This window comes from Corythoichthys intestinalis, chromosome 18 (genome assembly GCF_030265065.1).
Source record: "Corythoichthys intestinalis isolate RoL2023-P3 chromosome 18, ASM3026506v1, whole genome shotgun sequence".
In the NCBI taxonomy this organism is placed as follows: domain Eukaryota; kingdom Metazoa; phylum Chordata; class Actinopteri; order Syngnathiformes; family Syngnathidae; genus Corythoichthys; species Corythoichthys intestinalis.
The window spans coordinates 5,243,907-5,270,597 of record NC_080412.1 but is presented as its reverse complement, the minus strand read 5'-3'; the positions used below and the strand labels follow the sequence as shown (position 1 = coordinate 5,270,597).

At 39.8% G+C, this 26,691-nt stretch overlaps 2 protein-coding genes across 5 annotated transcripts in view; one reads left to right on the top strand and one right to left on the bottom strand.

The window, feature by feature from the left end:
* Positions 1-9,451, top strand: part of amot (angiomotin) — a 68,281-nt gene extending 58,830 nt beyond the window's left edge. For 2 of the 4 annotated variants that reach the window (XM_057821211.1, XM_057821212.1), the window contains 2 exons: positions 4,561-4,815; positions 9,059-9,449. In XM_057821211.1, coding sequence (XP_057677194.1) covers positions 4,561-4,815; positions 9,059-9,192 — 389 coding nt within the window. In that variant the 3' untranslated portion in view covers positions 9,193-9,449. Of the gene's footprint in view, positions 1-4,560; positions 4,816-9,058 lie in introns of all 4 variants that reach the window. The other 2 variants (XM_057821215.1, XM_057821213.1) reach the window with 2 other exon arrangements.
* Positions 9,452-19,139: 9,688 nt separating this feature from the next.
* On the bottom strand, positions 19,140-24,473 carry LOC130906149 (uncharacterized). The gene is made up of 2 exons (XM_057820129.1): positions 21,910-24,473; positions 19,140-21,826 (listed from the first exon to the last, which is right to left on the bottom strand). Exon 1 carries the CDS (start codon positions 24,263-24,265, stop codon positions 22,712-22,714), a length of 1,554 nt encoding a protein of 517 aa, XP_057676112.1. The 5' UTR covers positions 24,266-24,473; the 3' UTR covers positions 19,140-21,826; positions 21,910-22,711.
* Between the last annotated feature and the right edge of the window lie 2,218 nt (positions 24,474-26,691).

Below are 26,691 nucleotides of genomic sequence, written 5' to 3'. Positions count from 1 at the left end.
TGTTCCAGAGGTGAGGAGCATAATAACTAAATGCTGCCTCACCCTGCTTGGTTCTTGTTCTTAGAACATGCAGAAGACCGGTTCCAGACGACCTTAGGGGTCTAGCAGTGACGTGCGGTGAGGTTCATGGTTGGTGAGGCACTGACTCCTTTAGTGTCAGATTTCCAAATATATAAACCAAAAACGGTAGCTTATTCAATTGGCTACTGGTTATTTCATATCTCATCAGCATTCTTCACAAAACACGCACACACGGTACATATTATCGATACGTAAAAGTAAGAAAATAACATGCATTTGCCCCACACCCTCAATGTGTTGGTCGTCGCAATTCTATAATTCATGCAACATAAATGAGAGTAAAGAGTGGTGTACAAAACCACAGAATTCAATTCTGACCTTTAGTGAAATATTCAGTTGTTTTTAAAACTTTTAATTCTGATACTTTAATCAATTTATTACAGATTGCTAAACAAAAAGTGTGAAAAGAAAAACAAAGAATATTTTATTTAAGGCCAAAATTTAGTTTTTCAATATTCTATTGTATTTTTTCTTGGTCTAAGCTCTTTTTTTTTTTTTTTTTTTTTTAAATAAGATTGAAATGAAAACTGTTTGTGCTCTTGCGCCTGTCCTTCACCACAAAAACCGGCGTTACTTTGGAAGGGTATAGGTTTGGTATCAACATTCGTAGGGACGATATAACAGCATAACCTGCATGTAGGTACACTTTTTGCTGGGGACGGGACACTAATTAGACCAAACAGATTGGATGAAGGGGGCAAAGGGCCACATTTCTCATGTATATGAACCTAATTAATTAATAGGCAAAATGATCATTGCAAAATAAATCCTTATCTTCTGATAATAACTTTTACATGCATTGGTTCAGATGATACACTGTTCGATTCAAATCTTTGTTTTCAAAAAATACTAAAGAAACATTTTGAAAACTTCCTGAATAAATGTCTGGTTTTTATTAGCAAACATAAACATAATGAAAATAATTCACTTAATAATGGTAGGGTCAATTCTATCCTTACAACATATGGAACTATTGAAAGATCTAAATTCTCTATATAACTGAACATTATATCATGCAAAAAAGGTAAGGTTGCTTAAAAGTTGGTGGGGACAATTTTAGCATCCTGAAAAGTTGGTAGTATTATGTCCCTACCGTCCCTATGCAAACCTACGCCCTTTTTGTAAAAGTCCTCCTTATTTTCCTTTACTTAAAAAAAAATCTCTCCGCCTCAATGGAGAGGATTGCTTCAGTTACATCGTTCTGTGTTCTATTTGACAAGTCAGAAAACACAGTGGATGTGTCCAAAAGTCTAGCTAACCTTTCATCTTTCTCAGCAAAACCATGTAATCGTTCTACATATATGCCACGTTTAGAAGAGCTTACATGCTCATCGTTACCACGAAATATTAACTCCTGTTTAGCTAGGATGCAGGTTGCATTAATGAGGTCTTTCAAACTCTTTCCTTTACCTAAGCATTGAGGATGCTACCGTTGAGCTTCCGCTGTTCGTCAAAGCCAAATCGATCCTTGAGCTTCCAAAAGTTTTTAAAGCAATCAGGCTTTGAATGTGAGTGGTCGAGCTCTCATGTTTGCTGAGGCTTCGTGGTAGTTTTTTAATGTCACAATATCTCGTGTTAGTCCAGACATTGGCACAAGTTGAGAAGAAAAGGCAGGGAAAGCAGCAAAGGCGATTTTTCGAAGGACAGCCACATAGCCAGTCTTTTTTTTCGGGTGTACCAGTCCGTCTGAAAAGCGCGAGTTATCTTCTGTCCCGTAGTTTGAAGCAAACCTTCTAGCTCCGGTGTTGTGTTAACCGCGTCCACATTTAACGTAAAGTCCAGTTTCACGTACGCCCCCTTGCAGTGCGGCAGAGTACTATCTGCCGCAACATGTGCCTTTTCACTGCGGTTTTATGTCCCATCAGCAAAACTAAATATGTCGCTAACAAACATTAAACTTTAAGGGATAAAGACATTAGCCAGAATGTGGAAAATCAGGTCAAATAAACGTATCTGGAAACATTATAATGGCGACATGCAGATGTACGGCAACCAGCACGCTCCAATTCCATGTATCAACCCAGTTTGTTATGGATTGCGCAATCAGAGGTGAGGCTTTACTCGTTGCTGCCGCACCTCTCGTTTCATTTCTTTATTTGAACAGGAAATAGGCAAATTCAGCGATTTTGACTATAAAAAATGTTTGAAATGAGTCAGACATAAAGAGCAATGGACAAATATTCATATAAATTTGATGCTATAATTATTTTTTTTGTCATGATGACAGGTGAGGCTCTAACTCACCTGCCTCCCCTGACCGCACGTCACTGGGGTCTAGATGTCTCATAGGAATCTAACAAGTCAAGCATGTATTTTGGTCCAAGGCCATTAAGTGTTTTGTAGACGAGCAGTAGTATTTTATAGTCTATCCTTTGACTCACTGGAAGCCAGTGTAGCGATTTCAAAACCGGTGTAATGTGGTCCAGCTTCCTTGTATTTGTGAGGACTCTGGCTGCAGCATTCTGTACTAGCTGCAGCTTCCTGACTGATTTTTTATCAAGACCTGTAAATATACCGTTGCAATAGTCCAATCTGCTGAAAATGAATGCATGCATAAGTTTTTCCATGTCTTGTTGAGTCAGAAGCCGCTTAATTGTGGTTATATTTTTTAGGTGGTAATAAGCGGATTTAGTGACGGACTTTAGATGGCTATCAAATTTTAGGTCTGAGTCAATAATTACGCCAAGGTTTCTGACTTGATTTGTAGCTGTAAGTGACATTGTGCTAAGTTGCCTGCTTATCTTTGACCTTTCCTTTTTTGGCCCAAAAATGATCACCTCTGTCTTCTCCACATTTAACTGGAGAAAATTCTGGCACATCCATTCATTGATTTGATGAATGCATTTACTCAGGAACACTAAGGGACTATAATCATGTGGGGACACAGAAATGTACAGTTGTGTGTCATCTGCATAGGCGTGATAGGAGATGTCATACTGTTCCATTATCTGAGCTAACGGAAGCATATAGATGTTAAATAAGAGTGGTCCAAGAATTGACCCTTGAGGGACTCCACACGTGAATTTGGTTCGTTCTGACTGATAGTTTCCGATTGACACAAAGAAATCCCTATCATGTAAATAGGATGTGAACCATTGAAGAATAGTGTCAGTAAGCCCTACCCACTGTTCCAATCTGCTGAGTAGTATGTTGTGATCAACCGTGTCAAATGCGTCGCTGAGATCCAATAGTAGCAGAACAGATTATTTGCCTGCATCGGTATTCCGACGAATATCATTTAGGACTTTGATAAGCACGGTCTCGAAATTAAAAATAGTTTGGGGAATTAATGCACCATGAATCTGCTATGGCAGCATATAGACATATTGTTTTATCAAACACAACAGTTCTTTTGGCTTAAAATGCAGCAATTTCGTTTAAAGTGGGGTGCAAGAGCAGAAACTGCTTTTTCAGCCTTGTCTGTGTTTTCCGCCATAAGTAGATGTTTTCTCCTTGAGCTTTTGAAAAATAAACATCTATGTAAAAGTGCACTCCTGTGGAAAGAAACTTCATCCCGTTCATCCCGTTGTCAGGCCGAGATGACGAGGCGGACTCAGCTGCGGAGGTTCAGGCAAAAATTTATTTTGAAAACACAGGTTCTTCCGCTAACATGCGGGGATGAAAAAAAGCACAAACAAAAAGCGCTCCAACGGAGGAATGAGTCAGGATGACTAGAAACAAAATAAGGTTTCAAACACAAAGCGCTCCAAACGGGAGGTAATGCAAAAACATAAAGCGCTCCAAAAGGAGGAAAAATTGAAGTTGGCTAGGATCACAAGTTACAAACACAAAGCACTCCAATGGAGGATAATGTACAGAATAACTATGATGGCTATGGCGAGAGGCTGACGTGACTGACCTTACATGAAAGACACTTCTGCACAAGACAAGGAGAACTAGGGCATTATATACACACACAAGGTAATAGGGAACAGGTGGAAACAATAGGTGATTAGATGACAAGAGGAAGAGCAAGTACGCGACTATGAAGAGGGTGAAGCTTTCAAAATAAAACAGGAAGTACGTGGCATGACACCCGTTCAAGTTCAAAGACTGATATTTCTATACAAGTTAATATAAAATAGTCCTGTGAAAAGTTCATGTAATTCATAAATTTCATATTAATTGTACTAATAAGAAATCGTAGTGAATAATAATAATACATTTTAAATTCATATAAATAATAACAATAATAATACATTTTAAATTCATATAATAAAAAAAAAAAATCGAGAAGTTAAGACATTATTATGAACTAATACGTTTTTAAACTAAAGATTTTTTGGCCCTGCCTTTTTTTTGGGGGGGGGGGGGGGGGGGGACCCTGCTTCTTCAAAGAAACGGAATGGAACCGGAATAGGAATCATTCAATTTCAAAGGATGCCTAACCCTAGTGCACACTTTTACAAACAGTTGGCTTCAACTGTAATACAGGTGTAGTAGAGACACAACGACTATCTGTAAACGTTTCTTCTTCAGGGGTTCTTCTTGGTCCAGAATTTCGCACGGACACTCTTAGAACAGATTCTATCACATCATCTCCCTCCCCAGTCTTTTCTTCAACGCAAACGACGGCATTTCACTCGAAGACTGGTAGCAGGGATAGCTCCACGCAGATTGACAAGAATCCGAGTCAGGACACCAGTAAGCCTGGCACTCCAGCCCTTCAAAGCATGATGGTGCCGAGCCAAGTGTCCAGCCCCAGCCCTGTCTACTTTCCTGAACGTGTAGCTGGTAAGATTGGAAACTGAGAGAAGTAAAAACTTGTGATTTGATTTCTGTGTACAGTAAGTACAGTAGATATTATTTTTTTTAAATCAAGATCAATCCAAAATTAAGTACTGTGCCTAGCACATTCACTAGATGTTAGATTTGGAACAAAATGCTCGTGGTCAACCGATATATCCACCGGCCAATTTATCAGGCCGATATATGGACTTATTTCCAACATCGGGCATCGGCCAATTAACAAAGTAAAATAAGGCGACAAAAAGGATTTTGATCAGGCATCTGTGTGGGCAACTGTAGCCACTGGTGACTGACGGTAGGACCTCGGAAGGACCCTGCAGCAGCTTGAAGGTAGGCTGCTACAGGAAACTTCAGGCTTGCTGTTTTGTAAATATTGTAAGATTTTTTTATATCTTGAATGAGAGAATGTGTAATGTTGCTTTAGCCTTTAAAGGTGTTAACTAAGGCTAGGTTCATACTACAGGTCTTAATGCACGAATCCGATTTTTTCGTGTTTTTCCGACTCGAGTCAGGCATTAACTTGACGGTCTGAACAGGACAAGTCTCATTAAAGTGGACCATTTCAAATCCGATCTGAGTCACTTTCGTATGTGGTTTAAATCCAATCCGGGCCACATTTTTTCAGAACGTGACTGGCGGTCTGAACTGTCAACACTCCCAAATCGAAATCCATGCAGCAATTACGTCAGCAAAGAGCAAGAGGCACGGAGGACAGCAGCCATGTAGTTTGAACTCTGCTTTTAAGCACGAAGCGGGCTTGACCACAGTCATAAAAAAATAAAATGAAGAAAACAATAAGCCTTACAATTTTCGATTTTCATTCTGTGCGATGAATGAGCAATATTTCATTATTGCACACATGGCCGAGTCGGGGCAAACTGATGCACCCACGTCATTTCACACACACAAGTCAAGGCTCGTGTGTGCGTGTATGCGTTCTATCAGTGACAGTCCATATAAATTTTGAATATAAGACTAAACGGGGTCTCAGTGACTCAATGTCTGTTATTTGTGTCCTCTTTTTGGAAATTAAAATATGATCACTCTGGAATGACATACAGCTAGCATGTGTAATTTGTTTTGATGCTTCTGCGCATGTGGGTCTCTTTGCTGAGCGCATCTCGGACTGCGAATTAGTGCGCATGTGTGATACTTGAACGGTCTCAATGGACAAAGGCAGTCTGAACGGGTACGCCAAAAAAACAGATATGGCAAAAAGTCGGATTTGTGCATTAAGACCCGTAGTATGAACCTAACCTAAGTGATCTTTACACTCTAAATGTAACTCGTAATGTTAGCGTAGCAGTTGCATTAGCATTATCTTTAGCATGGCAAGCATCCTCTTAAACTCTCACTTGTTTACATCTCGTCATGACATTCTGGTGGGTTTAATTATTTGCCAATATATATAGTGTTCTTGCTGAGTGTGTGTAATCATAAAAAGAAGGACTGCGTTCGTTAGTTTGGTAGCACTAGACCGAATTAATCCTTTAAGTCTCAGTTCATCATCGTAAATTTGAAGCTGTTGAAGCAATTTTTTAAAACTGCATTTCATATTCTACGTGCTTTAAAAAAAGTATATCGGCCTCAGATATCAGCTTACAGAATCGTATCGACATTTGAAATTCTCATATCGGTCGACTTTTACAAAATATCATTTGACGATACATCGCGATACGAAAGGTCGAATACGGATCATGTTGGAAAAAATGGATGGCGATGTACAGACTAAATGCACTACCACAAGAGTTGAACAAAATAGCCTATGTACTGTTCTCAGCCTATAAATAATTTTAAGTCAGCTTGCCTCACTGATTAACAGTTGAATGGAGCTTTTGCTTTCCTATTGAGAACAAAATGATTTTTCTAGCAGTTTTAATGCGTATCAAATCAAACTAAATACAGTTGTACCAAAAGCTTCGATACCCAAAAATTCATTTCAGCAAACCACACAGACGTCTGACATCATCATTTTGGAGTTTAGTTCGCTGTCTAGCTAGGACTTAGTTCCAACATCTTGGCCAAGATAGTACATATACTGCTGCTACTAGTACTACTATATACAGTACGTATAATGCATGTGTTTGGATAGTTATTTTGAGATGTAGAGAGTACTTAGGGGTACTTAAAGGGTTAATTCTGACATGCACAGAATTCGGGTTACGTCTCCTGCGTAGGAACGGAACTCGTTCGTAACTCGGGGACTTCTTGTTGTGCATTGTAGAGTGCACTTGTACATCACATCTTGTTGCCGCATGCATAATCCTATTGCATGCTGCGGAATGGTGTTCTCCTAACACCACAACTACTTTAAATGTAAACAAACCAAATATACACACCACAAGGCTCATGTATATGAAACAAAAGAATATAACTTAACAGCGAGTATTTTTCCCCAATTGCTAAATAAATGGCATTATCATGACAAATAACAGTCTTGTGCTAAATGGAATATGAAATATTAAAAATGGATTTATTCAGGACGACATGGCAAAATTACTCCATAATGGTCAAAACTGTCGACTTCACCTTTACCGTCGCACCTCCCGAACATATATTATTTATATATATATATTTATTTATACAATATTTTATGCCACCGGAATTAGTCAGGCTTTTGTCATTTCCCTGCCCCAGCTTCGAAAAGCGTAAACAAACGAGGAGGCGTGACAGCTAGCCGACATGCTAACCCGAACCGAGTAATGTTTCAAAGTTTATTCTCGGCTTTCGAAGCAAGAAATCACTCAAAACTACTCTGGATCATGTCACACAGCGGCGGGGCTGTCGATTGTCTTCGCCGATCGGCAACCCGCCTGGCAGCGAGCAAGTTACAGCTCGTCCGCTGCTGCAGGCAGGAGAGCAAGTTTGCCGGGGATGCAGCTGGAGAATTACCCCCGGCCAAACCGGCCGACGTCGGAAAAGCGCGTAGCTGCCACATGGTCAACACGAATATGGCGTAAATAAGTGCTTAACTACACGGTGAAGACAAACAGTAAGAGAGCGGCGTGAAGTTGTTGTGCAACTAACATGGCAGGATGTGTCTGAGAAGATCTATTCTACATATCCGTCCATGATCAAATGCAAGTAAATAGTCCTTTATTTAAAGAAAGTTTGTAGTGTTTACTTTGTAATCACTGTATTCATGGCCATTTTTAACACAAAGTTGCAATTTCTGATCGGGTTGAAAATTTGACAGAACACCGGGCACACGAAGAGGGCTATAAACCGAGTAGTGCTTCCCCGGTGGGGGGATGTGCGACAAGCCACTGGCCGTTGGCCGAGTGGCATTTTCGGTTGACAAGCAGCCACAAAACGTAAGCCACCTCCGTATTAAAACGTGTGCCATGATCCCAGTATTTGACATTATACAAAACAAGATGTTTACTCACTTCCTCGTAAATCCAATGGTCCCACAGTTGTCGCACACTTGTTTTGGCCAATATCCACGGTGAACGGGAACCTTTGGAAACCCAAAAAGGCTCACACGCCCCTCCTTGGTGCAGCTACAAAGCCTGCAGCCGTTTGGGTCGCGTGATGCAAAAAATAAACGAATTAATCCGCAAAATCAGCTGAAACCGCAGTTCATCTGCATGCTATAAAGCAATGCTGTATTGTGAAACGCTGACCTGGGTGAGGTCACATTCGCATTCGTCCTAAACCCGATACTGGAGCCGGATGTTACTCATTTTCATGGCAGGGGATTCAAAAATTGAATATATAAAACAATCGCTTCCACACACATCCAAGCGGTCCATTTCATTCAGGAGCATAAAACGCTGCGTGAAATATGAAATAAACATGCTTTTTGGTGTAATACACACTTTAATGTGGTGTTTATAGTACAGATTGGAACAAATTGGGCTAAAGCCCTCTGAGACAACCTTGTTGTGATATAGGGCTATACAAATAAAATTGAATTGAATTGAATATATGTGTAAAACACGATTCATTATACAAATGAATCATGATACAGAAGCCACTCTATAACGAATTAATTTTGCGTCTGGAGGTACCATTGTACCTCATTCACGAACAGCAATTTATGGTCAGTTGTAATTCACAGATGTGCGTTTTATGGATGTACAATATACTCAGTAGTGATAGCTTACAGTGTTGTTTAATAACTGATGTGCTTGGGCCCATATTGAGCAATGTTGCAAAATCTAATTGAAACATTTTGTATGGATGGATTTTATTTTACTTTTTCTTTTCTCCCTGCCGCATATAGATGGTCCAGTGGTTTATAGCAACACCCTAGAGCGGAGGGTCCCTGCCCAGTCCCAGAATCACTCACAGCAACACCTGCCAGCCACGGCCACGTCACAGGAAGTGGACAAGGATATGATGGAGATTCTCATCTGACCGCATGAACTCAATCAAATGGGTGGCAAAGCGATACAAACATGAATCATGTATTTAAGAAATGATATCATCATTTTTGCATTTTCTATTACAATAATTGTTTTTTGTCGTTTATTATACCAGCACAGTATTCTTTCAATAAAATATTGTTTATGAAAAATTAAAAAGGAAATACTTAGTTGAAGAAAAAAATTCACATCCACATGATCGACACTGTCAAATAGCTAGCTCTCCCACCACTTTTTTTTGTTTTGTTTTTAAAGGGAACCACGGATAAAAAGACATTTCGTTCTTAAAAGATCAGTGTTGGCACGGGTAATAATAATTTGATATTAAAACCCCTCTTAATGTTTTCGTTTTAATAAATTTTGTAAAATTTTTAATTAAAAAAAAATAAACGTGTAACTCGCCGTTGTTGTTGACGTCGCAGGGCGGTGACGTCACAGGGCCACGCTGCCGTACTTCACAGTCACTGTTACTATATAAGGTCGTGATTTAAATACACCACAAGGTGTCAATGGCGAGTTTTACATTAATAAGACATCAAGCCAATGAGTGTGTTTTGTCCCTCAACTGACGCTGTAGCTCCCTGTATTTTTTTTTAGACTGGGTCTATTTTGATTCAGGTTCATTTGAGTGTTGTCTTCACAAGACTCCTGAAAATGGCTCCCAGCATCATAGTTTGTGTATTGTGACTAAATACTGCCATCCAGTGTATTTGTTGAAGTAAATTAGTTTCTAAAATGTTTAAATATAGTTTGACCAAAGTCTGAGTAAGTTTTATGTGCATTTTGTGCATCTATTACGATTGTGAATGCCAGCTCTCTTTGCAGTGTTGTGTTAACTGTGTGAGAATAGGGCCTCGGTAATACAGATTGAAGCACTTTTCTTCTTGGTGACATTTTTTGAGAGATTAGTTTTGTAGTATTTTCACTATATGATACTTATGTGTGTTGTGAAAGACTTGCCGAAGCTTATGCCAATAAGCGGCAAGGTCCGAGCTACGAATCTGAATGCCTGTGTTCACTGTCCTTTCTCTCTCCCACTGTGGAGTAAAGAAACTATAGCGTCAGTCGAGGGAAAAAATGCACTCATTGGCTTGATCCCTAATTAATGTAAAACTTGTCATTGACACCTTGTGGCGTATTTAAATGACTACCTTACATAATTTAAGAGTGACACTTTTTTTTTTTTTTGGGTGGAATTCTGGCATCGTGGCCCTGTGACGTCACCGCCCTGCGACATCAACAACAATGGCGACCTATGAGTTAAAATAATTTTACAAATTGTATTAAAACGAAAACATCAAGAGGGGTTTCAATATCAAATGATAATAACTTGCACAAACATTTATCTTATAGGAATTACAAGTCTTTCTATCCATGGATCCCTTTAAAGCCGTCCTGTTCAGTAGGTTAGACACAAAGAATGGGAATATGGGTTGTCTTTGTTGGCTGAAGAGTTTAATGTGCCAAATGGAAGTTTGGTGTACTCCCACTGTGGTTGTTTATATTGTTTTGTTTATTCATAGAAAGCAGCGGGCCAAAAAGGGGTTGGGGGAGGCAGACAGAAAGGAAGAACAAAACAAAAATACAGTACATAATTAAATACACATGCTCCCTATTGTACGTAATAGTGCTATCGCGATTTTCATCAAAGGACACCAGAGGCTAAGGTTGTCAACTCCCCGGAAAAAAAAAAGGGACACCTCATTGGTCGAGCCGAACGGCCCGATAACTGTCACCCTTTTAATGATTTTTTTTTTGGACGTGAGAAGTTTTTGTCATTAGTACTAATAGTTTATATATATAGTATTATAATAATTTAACCTAATCCTGAATTAAATTAAGTACATATTTGATTTATATAAGCACATGGGAAACAATCATTATAAGCCATGTATTTTTAATACAAAAAAAATAATAGAATAAAATTAACATCTGTCCTGGTAAATTTAAAACTATGTAATTTAACCCTTAAGATTAAATAGTAAACTTGACTTTTTTTTTGCAACTTAGGTGCATTCAAAGCCAAAGTCAGCAATAACATTTTCTCAAATGATCACTCCAATTATGTTGAAATACAAATGAAATTGGCAGAACACAAAAATATAATACAATTACCGGTAGTGAAAATATAGTACAGAGAAAAGAACAAGAAAACAAATTATAATCATTTTGAACAAGCTTTTTACTCAAGCTTCACTCAAGCCTCTTATCTTTCACATACTTATTTTATTTTCCGTTATTTTATTTTCCGTTATCATCATGGCAAGTGACAGTACCTCGACCAATAAGATGAGTGGTGATTTCGTATTGTCCTTGTTCCGTCAGTTCATTGGTCAAAAAGCAGTAGAGTGTGTTTCCTTGTATATCCTTATAAAACAGGGGTCCTCAAACTATTCTACAACGGGACACAGTGGGTGCAGGATTTCTTTCCAACAAAACAGGACGACACCTTTGCACCAATCTGGCGTATACAAGTCTAATTACTTGATTGTAGTCAGGTGCTGCTTGTTTTAACAGAAACCTCATTGGTTAAACAGTCTGTGCTCGATCGAGTGGAACAAAAACAGGACCCCAACCGGCCCTTGAGGACCGGTTTTGGGCACCCCCTATTGTAAAGCACCATTTGTTCATTCTACAAATAAGACACTATTTTGAGTTTCATGACAGTACGGGACAAAGCGCGTACTTAGAAAGCTAGATACAGGACGCGTACCGTATTTTTGGGACTATAAGTCGCAGGTTTTTTCGTAGTTTGGCAGAGGGTGCGTCTTATACTCTTGAGCGACTTATGTGTGATTATTTACGGTCGAGTCGGGCCGGACTTCTCTCTCACTAACTTTTCAAAAAATATATATTCATATATTTACACTAAAATGATGTATGGATGTTAAATAAAGTAAATAATTTTGCTAAAACAGAGAAGGCGCTGTGCATGCTTGCACACGTGAACACGCGTGGCCCCGCTCTTTTTTCAATCTTCCCCTCCCGTTCTAACGCCCTCCGCGAGTGGCATCCTGGTATTTCCTTTTCGATATAGAGCAGCTTGGAGTGAAAAACAAACTCAAGACAGGGGAATTAAAAAGCAAAAAACTGTGGTAGGAGTGGGGTATGGAAACAAAAACCTGTGTCGCTTCGCTGAAGGTAAACGAATGTAAACGAATTTCTCATACGAGAAATGTATTTAACAAACTTTTCCAGCGTTATTTCGTCGTGTAAATGCATTTATAATGATAATAAAAATATGTAGACTATTTAAACATTGAGAAAACTTGAGTTTTTTTCTGCCAACTCGAACAGATTAAAATAAATGTCAAATCCACTGACGGAACAGACACACAAATATAAAAGATAAAAATGTTTATTGAATATCCATCTTACAGTCTTGTTTAACTGGGAGAATTGGTTACAAAAGACAGGCTTTGATTTGTTATCATTATGCATATCTAGTTGTGGTCAAAACTTTACATACACTTGTGAAGAACATAATATCATGGCTCTCTTGAGTTTCCAGTTATTTCTTTTTTTTTTTTCTTTCAAATATTTTTATTCATTTTTAATGTACATAGAACCACAATAAACAACAACAATTATGAACAAAATATTATTACAAATGAAAAACAGAAACGTAAAGAAAATCAAAACAGCCCCTCCCACCCACAACCCCAACTGTCCTGACTAGTTATATAATTCAGGCACACCATGCATACCAATGATAGGTTATTAGCAGTGCATCACAGACAATCAAAGCTGTTGTATTTATGTCCATATACATATATTCGCTAACCTCTAGAAAGGGAAAATTAAATATAATAATAGTAATATTTATACACATGTCGCAAGAGCCGTCTCCCCACATCTAAGCATAACTCATGGCTTTGTTAGAGTATTGTGAAAATAGGTCAAAAAAGGATCCAATGTCAAATGAAACTTTCTCCTTGACCTGGTCATAGAGAAGCGCAGCATTTCTAACTTGAGACAAGACATTAGATCGCGAAGCCAATGGTCAAGCGTGGGCAGAGCAGCACCTTTCCATCTTAGCAAAATTGTGCGTCTAGCCAAGAGCAGTGCAAAAGTGATCATACGGTGTTCTGTAGATGACAAATGACCATAGTTTTCCCCAAAAACACCAAACAGAGCTAGGGTGGGATTGATGCCAATATTCTTATTTAGTACTGTAGACAGAGTTTGAAAAACATTGTGCCAAAATTTTTGCAATTTGGGGCATAGCCAATACATGTGTATCAATGTAGCGTCCCCTGATTTGCATTTATCACAGGTGGAAGTTATGTTCGGGTAAAAACTGGAAAGCTTGGCTTTTGACATGTGAGCTCTGTACACCACCTTGAGCTGAAGGAGGCAGTGCCTAGCACAGATTGATGATTTATGTATTGCAGATAATATAGAATCCCACAGATTATCAGGGAGGTGCCCCAGATCCTGTTCCCAGGCTGCCCTCACTTTATCAGTCGCCGAGCCCAATGACAATGAAATATAACTGTGCAGTTTCGACAGTGCACCTTTAGGGATTGGATCGAAGGAAAGAAAACGGTCGATTGGATTCGTACTGGGTACTGAGGGGAAATTGGGCACATTCGAGCGTACATAATGCCTGACTTGCAAATGACGAAAAAAGTGAGTTTTGGGCAGATTATATTTCTCAGTCAGTTGAGTAAATGAAACAAAATTTCCATCTTCAAACATGTCGGCAAAGGATTTGATACCCTTATTGTGCCACATCCGAAAGTTATAATCAGAGGAAGAGGGACTGAAAAGGTGGTTGGAGGCAATTGGACTTAGTTTGTAATTAAAGAATCTCCTAAACTGGACCCATATTCGAAAGGTGTGACGTACCACTGGATTAAGTGAGTTTGGTATACGACAGTCGAGAGGTGCAGCAAGAAGTGTAGGAAGAGAGATGTTTTCACAGGAGTCCAGCTCCAAAGACGTCCAGCCTGGACTATCGAGTTGAAGAAAAAAGTGAGTCCAGAAAGTGATACAACGTATATTAGCAGCCCAGTAGTAATATCGAAAATCCGGGAGCCCCATGCCTCCATCCTTCTTGGATCTCTGTAGTATGGTTTTACTGATCCGAGGCCTTTTGCCTTGCCATATGTTTGAGGAAACAATGGAGTCTAAAGAAGCAAAATACGATTTTGGAATAAGTACTGGAACATTCTGGAATAAGTACATAAACTTTGGAAGTATGTTCATTTTTATTGAGTTTACACGTCCAGCAAGCGATAATGTTAAGGGAGACCACTGTGATAATGATGTTTTAACCTGATCTAACAAAACAGTAAAATTATCTTTTAAAAGATTCTTAAATTGCTGTGTAACGACCACCCCCAGATATGTAAACTGTCTCTCTACAATCTGGAACGGCGTGCTGCTATGGTCCAAATCTGACGCTTCTCTATTAACTGGGAATAACTGACTCTTAGATATATTGATCTTATATCCAGACACTGAACCAAATTGCTCAAGCAGTGAAAGAGCAGCAGGAAGAGAGGTATTTGGATGTGACACATAAAGGAGGAGATCATCTGCGTACAGAGACACCCTATGCTCTGTACCCCCCCTCCAAATACCGGAGATATCCTGGTTGTTCCGAAGTGCAATTGCGAGCGGTTCAATTGCCAAGTCAAAAAGTATGGGGCTCAGTGGACAGCTCTGGCGGGTTCCACGATTTAATGCAAAGGGTTGAGAACTTATACTATTTGTTTGAACTTTTGCAATGGGAGACGCGTACAGCAGTTTTATTGATGCTACAAGTATTGGACCGAGTCCAAACTTTTCCAGGACCTTAGTTTCCAGTTATTTCTACAACTCTGATTTTTCTCCGATAGAGTGATTGGAACAGATACTTCTTTGTCACAAAAAACATTCATGAAGTTTGATTCTTTTATGACTTTATTATGGGGTTAACAGAAAAAGTGATCAAATCTGCTGGGTCAAAAATATACATACATGGATCTAAAAAAGTGAATCATTGACTTGAACAAGTACAAGAACTCTGCCTTCTCCGTGAGTCCGTGTCTCTCACTTTTCTCATGTCATTCAACCAACGTAGTAACGCATAGTAATGCACGCTTTTACATCCTCAGTAACGGTAAGCTGCCGCTTGCTCAACGCCCTCCCACGCAGCGAACAAGCCCTAACTTCATAGAACGAATCAGTGCAGATGGTGATTAGTTCGGTGTCGTTCACCCAAACAATTCGTTCAAAAAGACCGAATCATTCGCGACCGATACAACACTAGGAGGCACTGCTCAATGCGGCCATACATTGTATGTTTGCTTGTAAGGTGGCAAAAAAGAAAGCTAGAGGCGAATGAAGAGATAAATTATGAACCTACAATCGTTCAAGGTAACCTTATTTAACCAATATAGCATATTTTGTTTGTATAGTGTCACATTAAGTTCTCTATAGACCCTACCCACGTGACGTCACAACTCCTTCCTCCTGACTGGTGCCGCCCAATTGTCCGTCAACACATCATGTTTCCCTGTTACGGCTACGTACATTCCTCCTATTTACGACGTGTTTTTCTGCTCGTTAACATTAATAATCAAAATGGTGAAGGCGTGTGTGGCGGTCGGTTGCAATAACAGAGAAGATAGACGGAGAAGACGGAGAGACTTGAAGTTCTACCGGATTCCGAGAGAGAAGAGAGCGAGATGGGCTGCTGCAATTCGACGAGAAAACTGGGCTCCAAACGATTACCACAGATTATGTAGTAGTCATTTTATATCTGGTAAGATGCATTTAATATATATTTAGAGGGTTTTGGGCTGACAACCACAATTAAGATCATTGCTAGGCTAATCGCCGACAACATACACGTATGTATGTAGTGAGAGTGCTATCGCTAAACCATATAAACATTAAAAGCCCTAACTTCATTGACAAACGACATGAAATACATTAGACTTGACAGTGGATGTTAGCAATAACAAAAGATTTTGAATTGAAAATTTCGTAACTCACCTTTCCAAGCACAAGATAGATTCCTGCCGAATTTTCGTGGACGAGGACCTGTTTCACCCAACCAGCAACGAAGTATTTATAAGCCTCCAAGCTCTTAAAGTTTTTCAAACTTTCGTGAGAATAGGCTGATTTTGTGTGGACAAGATAGTTGTACAGTTCAGGGTAGCTAGCAGATGTCAGGCAAATACGGCGGAGACAGCGGGTCGAAAAACATCGATTTAGGCATCAAATATGGATCTGGCGAATCGATAAACTGAAGCTTTTCCACATAACGCCTTTTATGCAACGCATCAAGTGAGTTTACGGCATCCGAAAGCACCGGGTCTTCCATGAAATGCATTATAAATTGCTCGATCAATTGAGACCATTGATAATACAGACACAAAATGACGGACAAGTGGGCGGAACCACACAGCGAGCACGTGATTTTGTGACGTCGGTGGGTAGGGTCTATTCATTTGTTCAAGCACATTTTTGCCTGCTTTATGTTTGTCTAATGGTGCCCATTGTTCATTTTCTTTGAGTTGCCATTAAAGCTGCAGACCCAGGTCATATTGTTTTTAGCACAATTGGTCGGCTGAATAAGATGAATATATTGCAAATTATAATTAGGGCCCGAGCACTAAGCGTGCGAAGACCCTATTGTTTTGCAAAGGGTTTTTTTTTTTTTTCCCCAGGGCAAATAAAAACGGCCAATTTGGAGGCCTGAACATGCACGAAAAGTCACCAAAATTTGCACATACGTGCGGAAAATTGTAAATTTCGATAATTTTGCAACGTTGCAAAAAAATCTAACAAAATGGCTCAGTGAAAATGACCGTCAACAATTTGTCTCGCAAAAAACTTTGAACAGTCATAACTCAGCAGATATACATTTCTGCGCCAAACTTCCCGTGCTTGTTGAGAGTCATACCCTGAAGGGTCTTGTAAGGGTAATTTGCATCAACTCTACAGTGCTAACTAGTGGCGACAGAAAGGAGTTTTAAAATAGGCCTTTCATATTGGGTTTTTTCAACGTAGAGCAATGAAATTTGGGGAGTCCATACCTTATGCAAAACAGTTCCAAATAGTCTCTTGCACCCATTTTCCAAATCAAACAGAAAATGGGTATTTTGGATCGAATGTGAAATTTTTATCCATTTGTAGTATAGTTTACATTTGGAGTCCTGAACATGCACGAAAACTCACCAAATTTTGCACATACATGCGGCTTTGCATTGATTTCGATAATCTTGCAACGTTACAAAAAAATGTAACAAAATAGCTCAGTGGCGCCCCCTTGAATTTTTCAAAAAGGCGTTTCCTATTAGGTTTTTTTAATGTAGAGCAATGAAATTTGGGGAGTCGATACCTTGTGCAAAACTGCTCCAAAAAGTCTCTTGAACCCATATTCCAAACCCAACAGGAAATCGGGTATTTTGGATCGAATGTGAAATTTTTATCAATTAACAGGATGCACATTTGAGACCTTGTCACAGAGGGAGTCAGTTGGATCATCTTCAAAATTGGTGAGACTATTCAGGAGACGTAGGAGATCTAAAATTTTCAAAATGGTGCGTTTTCATTCACGGGTCTGACCTGGGCGTGGACCTAAGTCGGCCATTTTTTCGGCAAAATGACAAATTCAGTAAAAGACTAATAGCTCCTTGACACAACGTTCAATCTTTTTCATATCTGGCATGTATGTGCGGGATCCCACCCTTAACACGAGTGCATTGAAACATTACCCATTAGGCCTAGCGCCCCCTATTGGGAACAGGAAATGTCTTTTTTTTACTAAACAGGCTCCTCCTCCAAGGAAAAAAATATATTCACCTGAAACCTGGATCAGGGGAGCCATAAGACATGTGTTCAGGTGCCTGATGAAAAATACTGAGGTTTGGTTGAAGCATAAGAGTCCAACAGGAGAGGTGAAAATGACTGAAGCCATTTCGTCTCACCACAAGTTTTGAACAGTCATAACTTCTATAACATATCTGCGCCAAACATCTCGTGCTTGTTGAGTCATACTCTGAAGGGTCCTGTAGGGGTCATTTGCATCAACCCTACAGCGCCAACTAGTGGCAATAGAAAGTCACTCATTTTTCTAATATATGTCCAGTTCTTTTCAGGTTGGTCATTGTAGTTTCAAGACCTTTTGAAATACTTATTTTACGGCCCATGTCCACGCCCATGTCTCTGTTGCCGTGATGACCCTTTATTCGCTGCTTTTTTGTAGTACTTTCTCCAATAGTGGTTTTTATCTCTTAGGTCTGTGAATGTAAAGAGGCGACTTTTGAGCATGTTAGGCTCTAATGAGATGATTAGAGAGGACGATCTGCCACCACCCTGACCTGCACACTGTCCGAGTTGCGTGACGTCCGAGTTGCGCTAGATCGCGAGGGCCCGTTCAGTCCTGCTTGCAGGCCTAGTTTAATATTATATCTTGTTTTGTTTCTGAATGTAAGTTTGATTTTGTTTGCACATATTTTTGTATGTAAAATTGTCTAGTTTTCACGGTGCACCAGGTGCTTATGATGCTAACGAGAATGGAGAGAAAAATGAAAGAAACTGGAGCATCAGTCAAGACTACTTTGCCTTTTTTGGACCAAGGGACAGCTACAAGCAATGTAGCTGAACCTTAAGGTGTTAGATACACGGGTTTAACTATTATAACTAATCAAAACGGTTTCTTCCAAAACGCCAACTTTTGTCAGAAGTAGCCAAAATTTGAGCAACCCGCCCAGGGCATCTTTCTTCCACCCCGATCTTTGAAAATACCCCAACTGGGCAGGAACTAGCCGATCTGGCAACACTGATAAAGTAAAATAATAAATTTTTTTAAAATTGTAAACTAACTCATTCAGTAGACTTGACAGCGATAGACAAGATCCATTTGAACTAAGATGGATGTCGTTGAATCATTATGTTCGTTTTCTGTCAGTTTAAGCTGTTAGAACAGTAAAAAGGTTGTTGACCTGTTTCATTATTGTCAGTGTTTTAAGTAGTAATTTGACCAAAATACTGTGGCAATTGGAAAAACTGTTTTAAAGCATCTGTTGCTGTCAATAGCAGCCAATGATTTTATTCTGGTGAAACATTTAATGTTTAAATACCCTTTAGTTTCATATATTTGCATTCCAGAATCTTTAGAACAACCAGTTTAAAAAAAATCTAATAAAAAAAAAAGCACGCAAAAAAACCCACAATCTGCACGGAATTATATGAGGAAAAAGTCCAACTTTCAGCCATTTTCATTTATTAAGACAACAGGACAATTTCCAAATTTTCAAAAGGTTTATTACATGAAGACAAACAAGTTCGATTTTAAAACCACTAAAATATAACTGAAGGTAGACCAGGGAAGTAAAAAAACAAATATATGTATATATGTAGTATAAATACACAAACACACACACACACGAGAGTAAGTCAATACGTAGCTGCACTCTTACTTTAATTGCGTGTATATTGGCTGTAAGGCTTTGCATGATATGTCAGCTTCTAGATGGCGCAAGCCACCTTCCTTGTGGTAAATTTCTACGTTATCACCTCAGGCCACTTTGCATCGTTGGGATGAAACGATAGCTGCACAACTCTCCATTTATACCAAAGAAGAACAGAGACGTGTAATCCATTTTGTGTGTACCAGGAACTGAAATCTATAGAAGACTTTCAGTACAGTAAGGGGGCAATGTTTTACCACGGCGCAGTGTTTACCAGTGGATGAAACAGTTCAAAAGCGGTCGGACAAGTGTAGAGGCACAAGCTGAAGTCATCCATTTGCAACAAACCAAGGTCTATTCTCAGAAGGTGTTCCTTATTTGCTTGACAATGTTCATTTACATATTGCTGCCCACACATTTCAAAGTGTTTGAGTATCCTCTATACCGTCCTGATCTCGCCTCGTCGGATTACCATCTTTTCAGTCCGCTTAAAGATGCTTTAGCCGCAGTCGTTTCGCCACCAAATCAACAGGTGAAGGAGGCGGTGCATACGTTGCCTGCTGCTCAATCAAAAACTTAATGAAGGCATTAGAAACCTTGTGCAACAACGGTGCAAGTGTAGTGAAAAACACGGTGACTTTGTTGAAAAATGTTGTGGGTGTACTTTTTGTATTGTTGCGTCCAAATTTGCAAGTACACATATACAGAAAGAATGTCTTATCATATGTCCAATTTATATGCGAGCATTCACCCACTCAAATCTGTAACTGTAACAAACTGCTGTCAGGTTGCAATCTCGATGAGCACGAGGAGCATGCATGAGCTTGCCTGAGAATGTTTTTGACAGTATGCACAGACATGAATTGCTCATGAAAACCAATTGCTGCAATACCCAGCAGATCTCAGATCATCTTGGAGATGAACATGCTAGATGTGGAGGTCTTTGTGGTGGTTGCCAGTGCTGTGTCTTGACCAGTGTTGTTAATCTTACTGAAAAAAAGTAATTAATTATAGTGACAAATTACTTCTCCCAAAAAGTAATTGTGTTTGTAACTCAATTACCTGAATGTAAGAGTAATTAGTTACTTGGCAAAGTAATTGGTGATAATGACTTTTTTTTTTCCAAAAAAAAAAAAAAAACATTGGCCACACTATGTGAAGTTTTTTTGTGGAGGTTTTTGGTACAATTGGCCCGAGCCCAATTCTTTACCCTAATTTACCCTTTACCCTGAATCAACTGTTAAAAGTTGTTAAAATTGCTCCCATTATTGCATTAGTTCCCTTCTCTCTACTTTCGACATATGAAAGTTTTAAAACTGTTTCATCATTTAAAGATAGATTCAAGTCAAGATTTTGCCGATTTAGAAGTATTTTAGATAAAAAGTTACTTAGGTTCGCTAGGAAGGTTCTCTACAACAGAGCCGTCCTAAAAAGCCTACTGCTTTAAGATGGCGGCTGTCTACTAACGCATTTAGTGCCATGTCTGTCATTTTGCATCTAGTTATATCTATATACAGTACATGTGATATCTACCATGTCTACCATATCTACCATAACATGCGGCCGTAGTTTGTCGGCTATCGGCTACAACATGTATTATTGGAGCTACCTAGCATCGCGTTTGCTCGGCGTCACAACTTTCTTGCCTCCTCCCTGCTCCTGCTCTGCTCTGTCGTCTCGGTGAGTCCGTCTCCCTCAGACTTTTCGACCAATATAGTAACGCATAGTAACGCATGCCTTTCCGTCCTCAGTAACGGTAACGGCGTTGCCAAGATGAGAAAAGTAATTAATTAGATTACCCACTACTGAAAAAAATAACGCCGTTAGTAACGCCGTTATATTGTAACGCCGTTATTAACAACACTGGTCTTGACCTGCTGCAAGTCCATGTAAATCGTCTGTAGTGTTTCTCCAAATCTATGTAACATCTGCTCATGCTTATCCAGCATACTTCCCTGGTGTCCGAGAGCTTCTTGGAAACTGTTGGGAGTTGCTTGGTCCAATTTTCCTTTCAGCCAGATAATTAGTTCAGGCAGGGTAGGTGAAGCTGACATGGGCCAAAGTGCGACCAGGAAGCAGATGGAGAGTTTAAGGGATTTTATCCAGTCAAAGACAACAGATTGAACTGCTGATGGTGTTGATGAGTCAGACAATAGCCATGGCAAGGGGCTTCTTTCAAACAGGAAGCTTTGAGGACTTGGCTGGGTGGGTGACCTGATGGCAAAAAAACAGAAATAAGTCAACGATTCAAAAATTAGTACTTCAAAATGTCAAGAAGGCTTAGTAGACCGATGTACCACTGGTGATTGGCAGAAGCATCTGGCACCTGCATGCTGCCTAGGCCATGCCTTTTAAAGCAATGGGAATTGCTGATGAGTTGCAGGTGTACTTCTAGATCTGCCACACCCAGCCTGCAAAAATGGAATTAACGCCAAGAGGTAAAACAGAAAGTGTAACACAAAAGTAACTCTAGAGGGGAGTCCAGGCAAGGACAACCACAAGGACAATCTTAGCTTGGTGTGGTTACACATGGTCTGCGGTTGTAATCACAAATTGTCTGAGACGCCTTGGGAGATGATGGTAGTGGAATGACTATTCATTTCACAGTAAAATGTCCCGGTGGGCATTCCTGCAGCCAACATGCCAATTGCACGCTCCCTTAAAACTTGCAACGTTGCGCCATGTGAAAAAACTGCACATTTCACAGTGGCCTTTCATTGTGGCCAGCCTCAGGGGCACCTGTACAATAATGTTGTATCTTGCTATGCCACCTCTGTGAGGTGGGATGGATTATGTCGATGAAGGAGAAATTTTGACCAACAAAGATTTAGACAGAAAAGTTAACAATATTTGAGGGAAATCAACTATCATCAGTGTTTAGGTTTTTGATCTTTTTACTCCAGATCATGAAAGAAAGAACAAAAACAAGTGTTGTGTTTATATTTTCATTCAAGTCGTAGCGTTCCGACCAAAAACAAGCCGAGGCTCTTATGTGCCAAGTCAAAGACCACTCCATTTTTTTTTTTTTTTTTGGTCATTTGGACATTTTTGATACGAAAACTGCAGCTGACAAAAACAGTCCATAACAAAATTTTCTACTCACTTGTCCAACTGATTGTTTTGACTTAATTCACAAGTATTCAGTGCTCTAGTCGTCTTTTCTTTGATGAAAGCTAGAGCCTCTATGGCACAGAGAATCTCAGCTTTAAGTTTCTGATGGTTCAAACAATTTTTCTTCTTTGTTTTATCCTTTTCCTCCGAATTACTTTGCCAAGTTTGAAAAAATTCTTCATTTGAATGTTTTTTCTCAACAAATGTCTTTGCCTTGTCTAACCAATATGTTTGAACAAAACCAGTAACCACTTTTAACCGTTTCTCCAAGTGTTTTTTCATCTCACGGCCTGTGCATTTCATCTGATTAATTCCCTTCTTTTCCATATTTGTATCCTTCCAGATTTTTCGCAGCCATACTTTTTCAGAGATATTTACGATGTAAACACCTCTAAAGGCCAATGATTCAGGCTGAGTGAGAAGCCTTTGTCTCTTTTCTTTACCCACTTTGTCACGAAGGGATACAATTGGAGCATATCCACTTTCTGGATAAATGCTATGAGCTCCATCAATATGATTTATCATCGAAAGTAAGATTTCTGTTCCATTATTTACGCTTTCTGAACAAGAATCAAAATCCCTCCTCTTCTCATCAAGTTCTGCCCTTTGTTTGACAATGTTGGACAGCAGACCCTGTAGTTTGATAATTTCTCCCTGCAACAGTTTGTTTTTGTTGTGTATTTTGTCTGCTGTTTCTTCGACATCTGTAAGCATGGTCTTCAAGGAAAGCGTTGTCTTTTCTATGCCAATCTTGTGGGCTTCTAATTTGACCGATTCTTTGGAAATGCTTCCAAGTATCTTCTCATTCAGGTCCCACAGTTTGGCCTTCAAGATTTCAACAGATTGGAGATTGGCCTTCAGGATTTCAACTGACTGAATGTTGGTTTTTGAGTTTTCCTCCCATGCTTTCATCTCAGATCGCAGTTGCTCCATCTTCTCTTTCTCAGTGGCTAGTCTTTCTTCATCTGCATCAATTTGATTCCTCCTTGAAAGTAACTTTTCTGTCTCATGATTGACTCTTTCTGTACCAGCATCAACATCTCTCCTCTTCTCATCAAGTTCTGCTGTATGTTTGACCATGCTGGCCAGCAGACCCTGTAGTTTGATCATTTCTCGCTGCAACAGTTTGTTTTTGTTGTGAATTTTGTCTGCTGTTTCTTCAAAATCTGCGAGCTTGCTCTTCAGAGTTAGCCTTGTTTTTTGTGTGTCTATTTCGTGGGCTTCTAACTTGACCGATTCTTTGGAAATGCTTCCAAGTATCTTCTCCTTCAAGTCAAGCAGATTGGCCTTCAGGATTTCAACTGACTGAATGTTGGTTTTTGAGTTTTCCTCCCATGCTTTCATCTCAGATCGCAGTTGCTCCATCTTCTCTTTCTCAGTGGCTAGTCTTTCTTCATCTGCATCAATTTGATTCTTCCTTGAAAGTAACTTTTCTGTCTCATGATTGACTCTTTCTGAACCAGCATCAACATCCCTCCGCTTCTCATCAAGTTCTGCTCTTTGTTTGACCATGCTGGCCAGCAGACCCTGCAGTTTGATCATTTCTCCCTGCAACGGTTTGTTTTTGTTGTGTATTTTGTCTGCCGTTTCTTCAAAATCTGCGAGCTTTCTCTTCAGAGTAAGCCTTGTTTTTTGTGTGCCTATTTCGTGGGCTTCTAATTCGACCAATTTTTGGGAGGTGCTTCCAAGTAACTTCTGTTTCAGGTCCCGCAGATTGGCCTTCAAGATTTGAACAGATTGGAGATTGGCCTTCAGGATTTCAACTGACTGAACGTTGGTTTTTGAGTTTTCCTCCCATGCTTTCATCTCAGATCGCAGTTGCTCCATCTTCTCTTTCTCAGTGGCTAGTCTTTCTTCATCTGCATCAATTTGATTCCTCCTTGAAAGTAACTTTTCTGTCTCATGATTGACTCTTTCTGAACCAGCATCAACATCCCTCCTCTTCTCATCAAGTTCTGCTATTTGTTTGACCATGCTGGCCAGCAGACCCTGTAGTTTGATCATTTCTCCCTGCAACGGTTTGTTTTTGTTGTGGATTTTGTATGCTGTTTCTTCGACATCTGCAAGCATGGTCTTCAAGAAAAGCGTTGTCTTTTCTATGCCAATCTTGTGGGCTTCTAATTTGACCGATTTTTGGGAGATGCTTCCAAGTAGCTTCTGCTTCAGGTCCCGCAGATTGGCCTTCAAGATTTGAACAGATTGGAGATTGGCCTTCAGGATTTCAACTGACTGAATGTTGGTTTTTGAGTTTTCCTCCCATGCTTTCATCTCAGATCGCAGTTGCTCCATCTTCTCTTTCTCAGTAGCTAGTCTTTCTTCATCTGCATCAATATGATTCCTCCTTGAAATCAACTTTTCTGTCTCATGATTGACTCTTTCTGAACCAGCATCAACATCCCTCCTCTTCTCAACAAGTTCTGCTCTTTGTTTGACCATGCTGGCCAGCAGACCCTGCAGTTTGATCATTTCTCCCTGCAACGGTTTGATTTTGTTGTGTATTTTGTCTGCCGTTTCTTCAAAATCTGTGAGCTTGCTCTTCAGAGTAAGCCTTGTTTTTTGTGTGCCTATTTCGTGGGCTTCTAACTTGACCGATTCATTGGAAATGCTTCCAAGTATCTTCTCATTCAGGTCTCGCAGTCTCGCCTTTAGGATTTCAACTGACTGAATGTTGGTTTTTGAGTTTTCCTCCCATGCTTTCATCTCAGATCGCAGTTGCTCCATCTTCTCTTTCTCAGTGGCTAGTCTTTCTTCATCTGCATCAATTTGATTCCTCCTTGAAAGTAACTTTTCTGTCTCACGATTGACTCTTTCTGAACCAGCATCAACATCCCTCCTCTTCTCATCAAGTTCTGCTCTTTGTTTGACCATGCTGGCCAGCAGACCCTGCAGTTTGATCAATTCTCCCTGCAACGGTTTGTTTTTTTTGTGTATTTTGTCTGCTGTTTCTTCGACATCTGCAAGCATGGTCTTCAAGGAAAGCGTTGTCTTTTCTATGCCAATCTTGTTGGCTTCTAATTTGACCGATTTTTGGGTGATGCTTCCAAGTATCTTCTCCTTCAAGTCCAGCAGATTGGCCTTCAGGATTTCAACTGACTGAATGTTGGTTTTTGAGTTTTCCTCCCATGCTTTCATCTCAGATCGCAGGTTCTCCATCTTCTCTTTCTCAGTGGCCAGTCTTTCTTCATCTGCATCAATTTGATTCCTCCTTGAAAGTAACTTTTCTGTCTCATGATTGACTCTTTCTGAACCAGCATCAACATCCCTCCTCTTCTCAACAAGTTCTGCTCTTTGTTTGACTATGCTGGCCAGCAGACCCTGCAGTTTGATCATTTCTCCCTGCAACGGTTTGTTTTTGTTGTGTATTTTGTCTGCCGTTTCTTCAAAATCTGTGAGCTTGCTCTTCAGAGTAAGCCTTGTTTTTTGTGTGCCTATTTCGTGGGCTTCTAACTTGACCGATTCATTGGAAATGCTTCCAAGTATCTTCTCATTCAGGTCTCGCAGTCTCGCCTTTAGGATTTCAACTGACTGAATGTTGGTTTTTGAGTTTTCCTCCCATGCTTTCATCTCAGATCGCAGTTGCTCCATCTTCTCTTTCTCAGTGGCTAGTCTTTCTTCATCTGCATCAATTTGATTCCTCCTTGAAAGTAACTTTTCTGTCTCACGATTGACTCTTTCTGAACCAGCATCAACATCCCTCCTCTTCTCATCAAGTTCTGCTCTTTGTTTGAGCATGCTGGCCAGCAGACCCTGCAGTTTGATCAATTCTCCCTGCAACGGTTTGTTTTTGTTGTGTATTTTGTCTGCTGTTTCTTCGACATCTGCAAGCATGGTCTTCAAGGAAAGCGTTGTCTTTTCTATGCCAATCTTGTTGGCTTCTAATTTGGCCGATTTTTGGGAGACGCTTCCAAGTAACTTCTCTTTCAGGTCCCGCAGATTGGCCTTCAAGATATCAACCGATTGGAGATTAG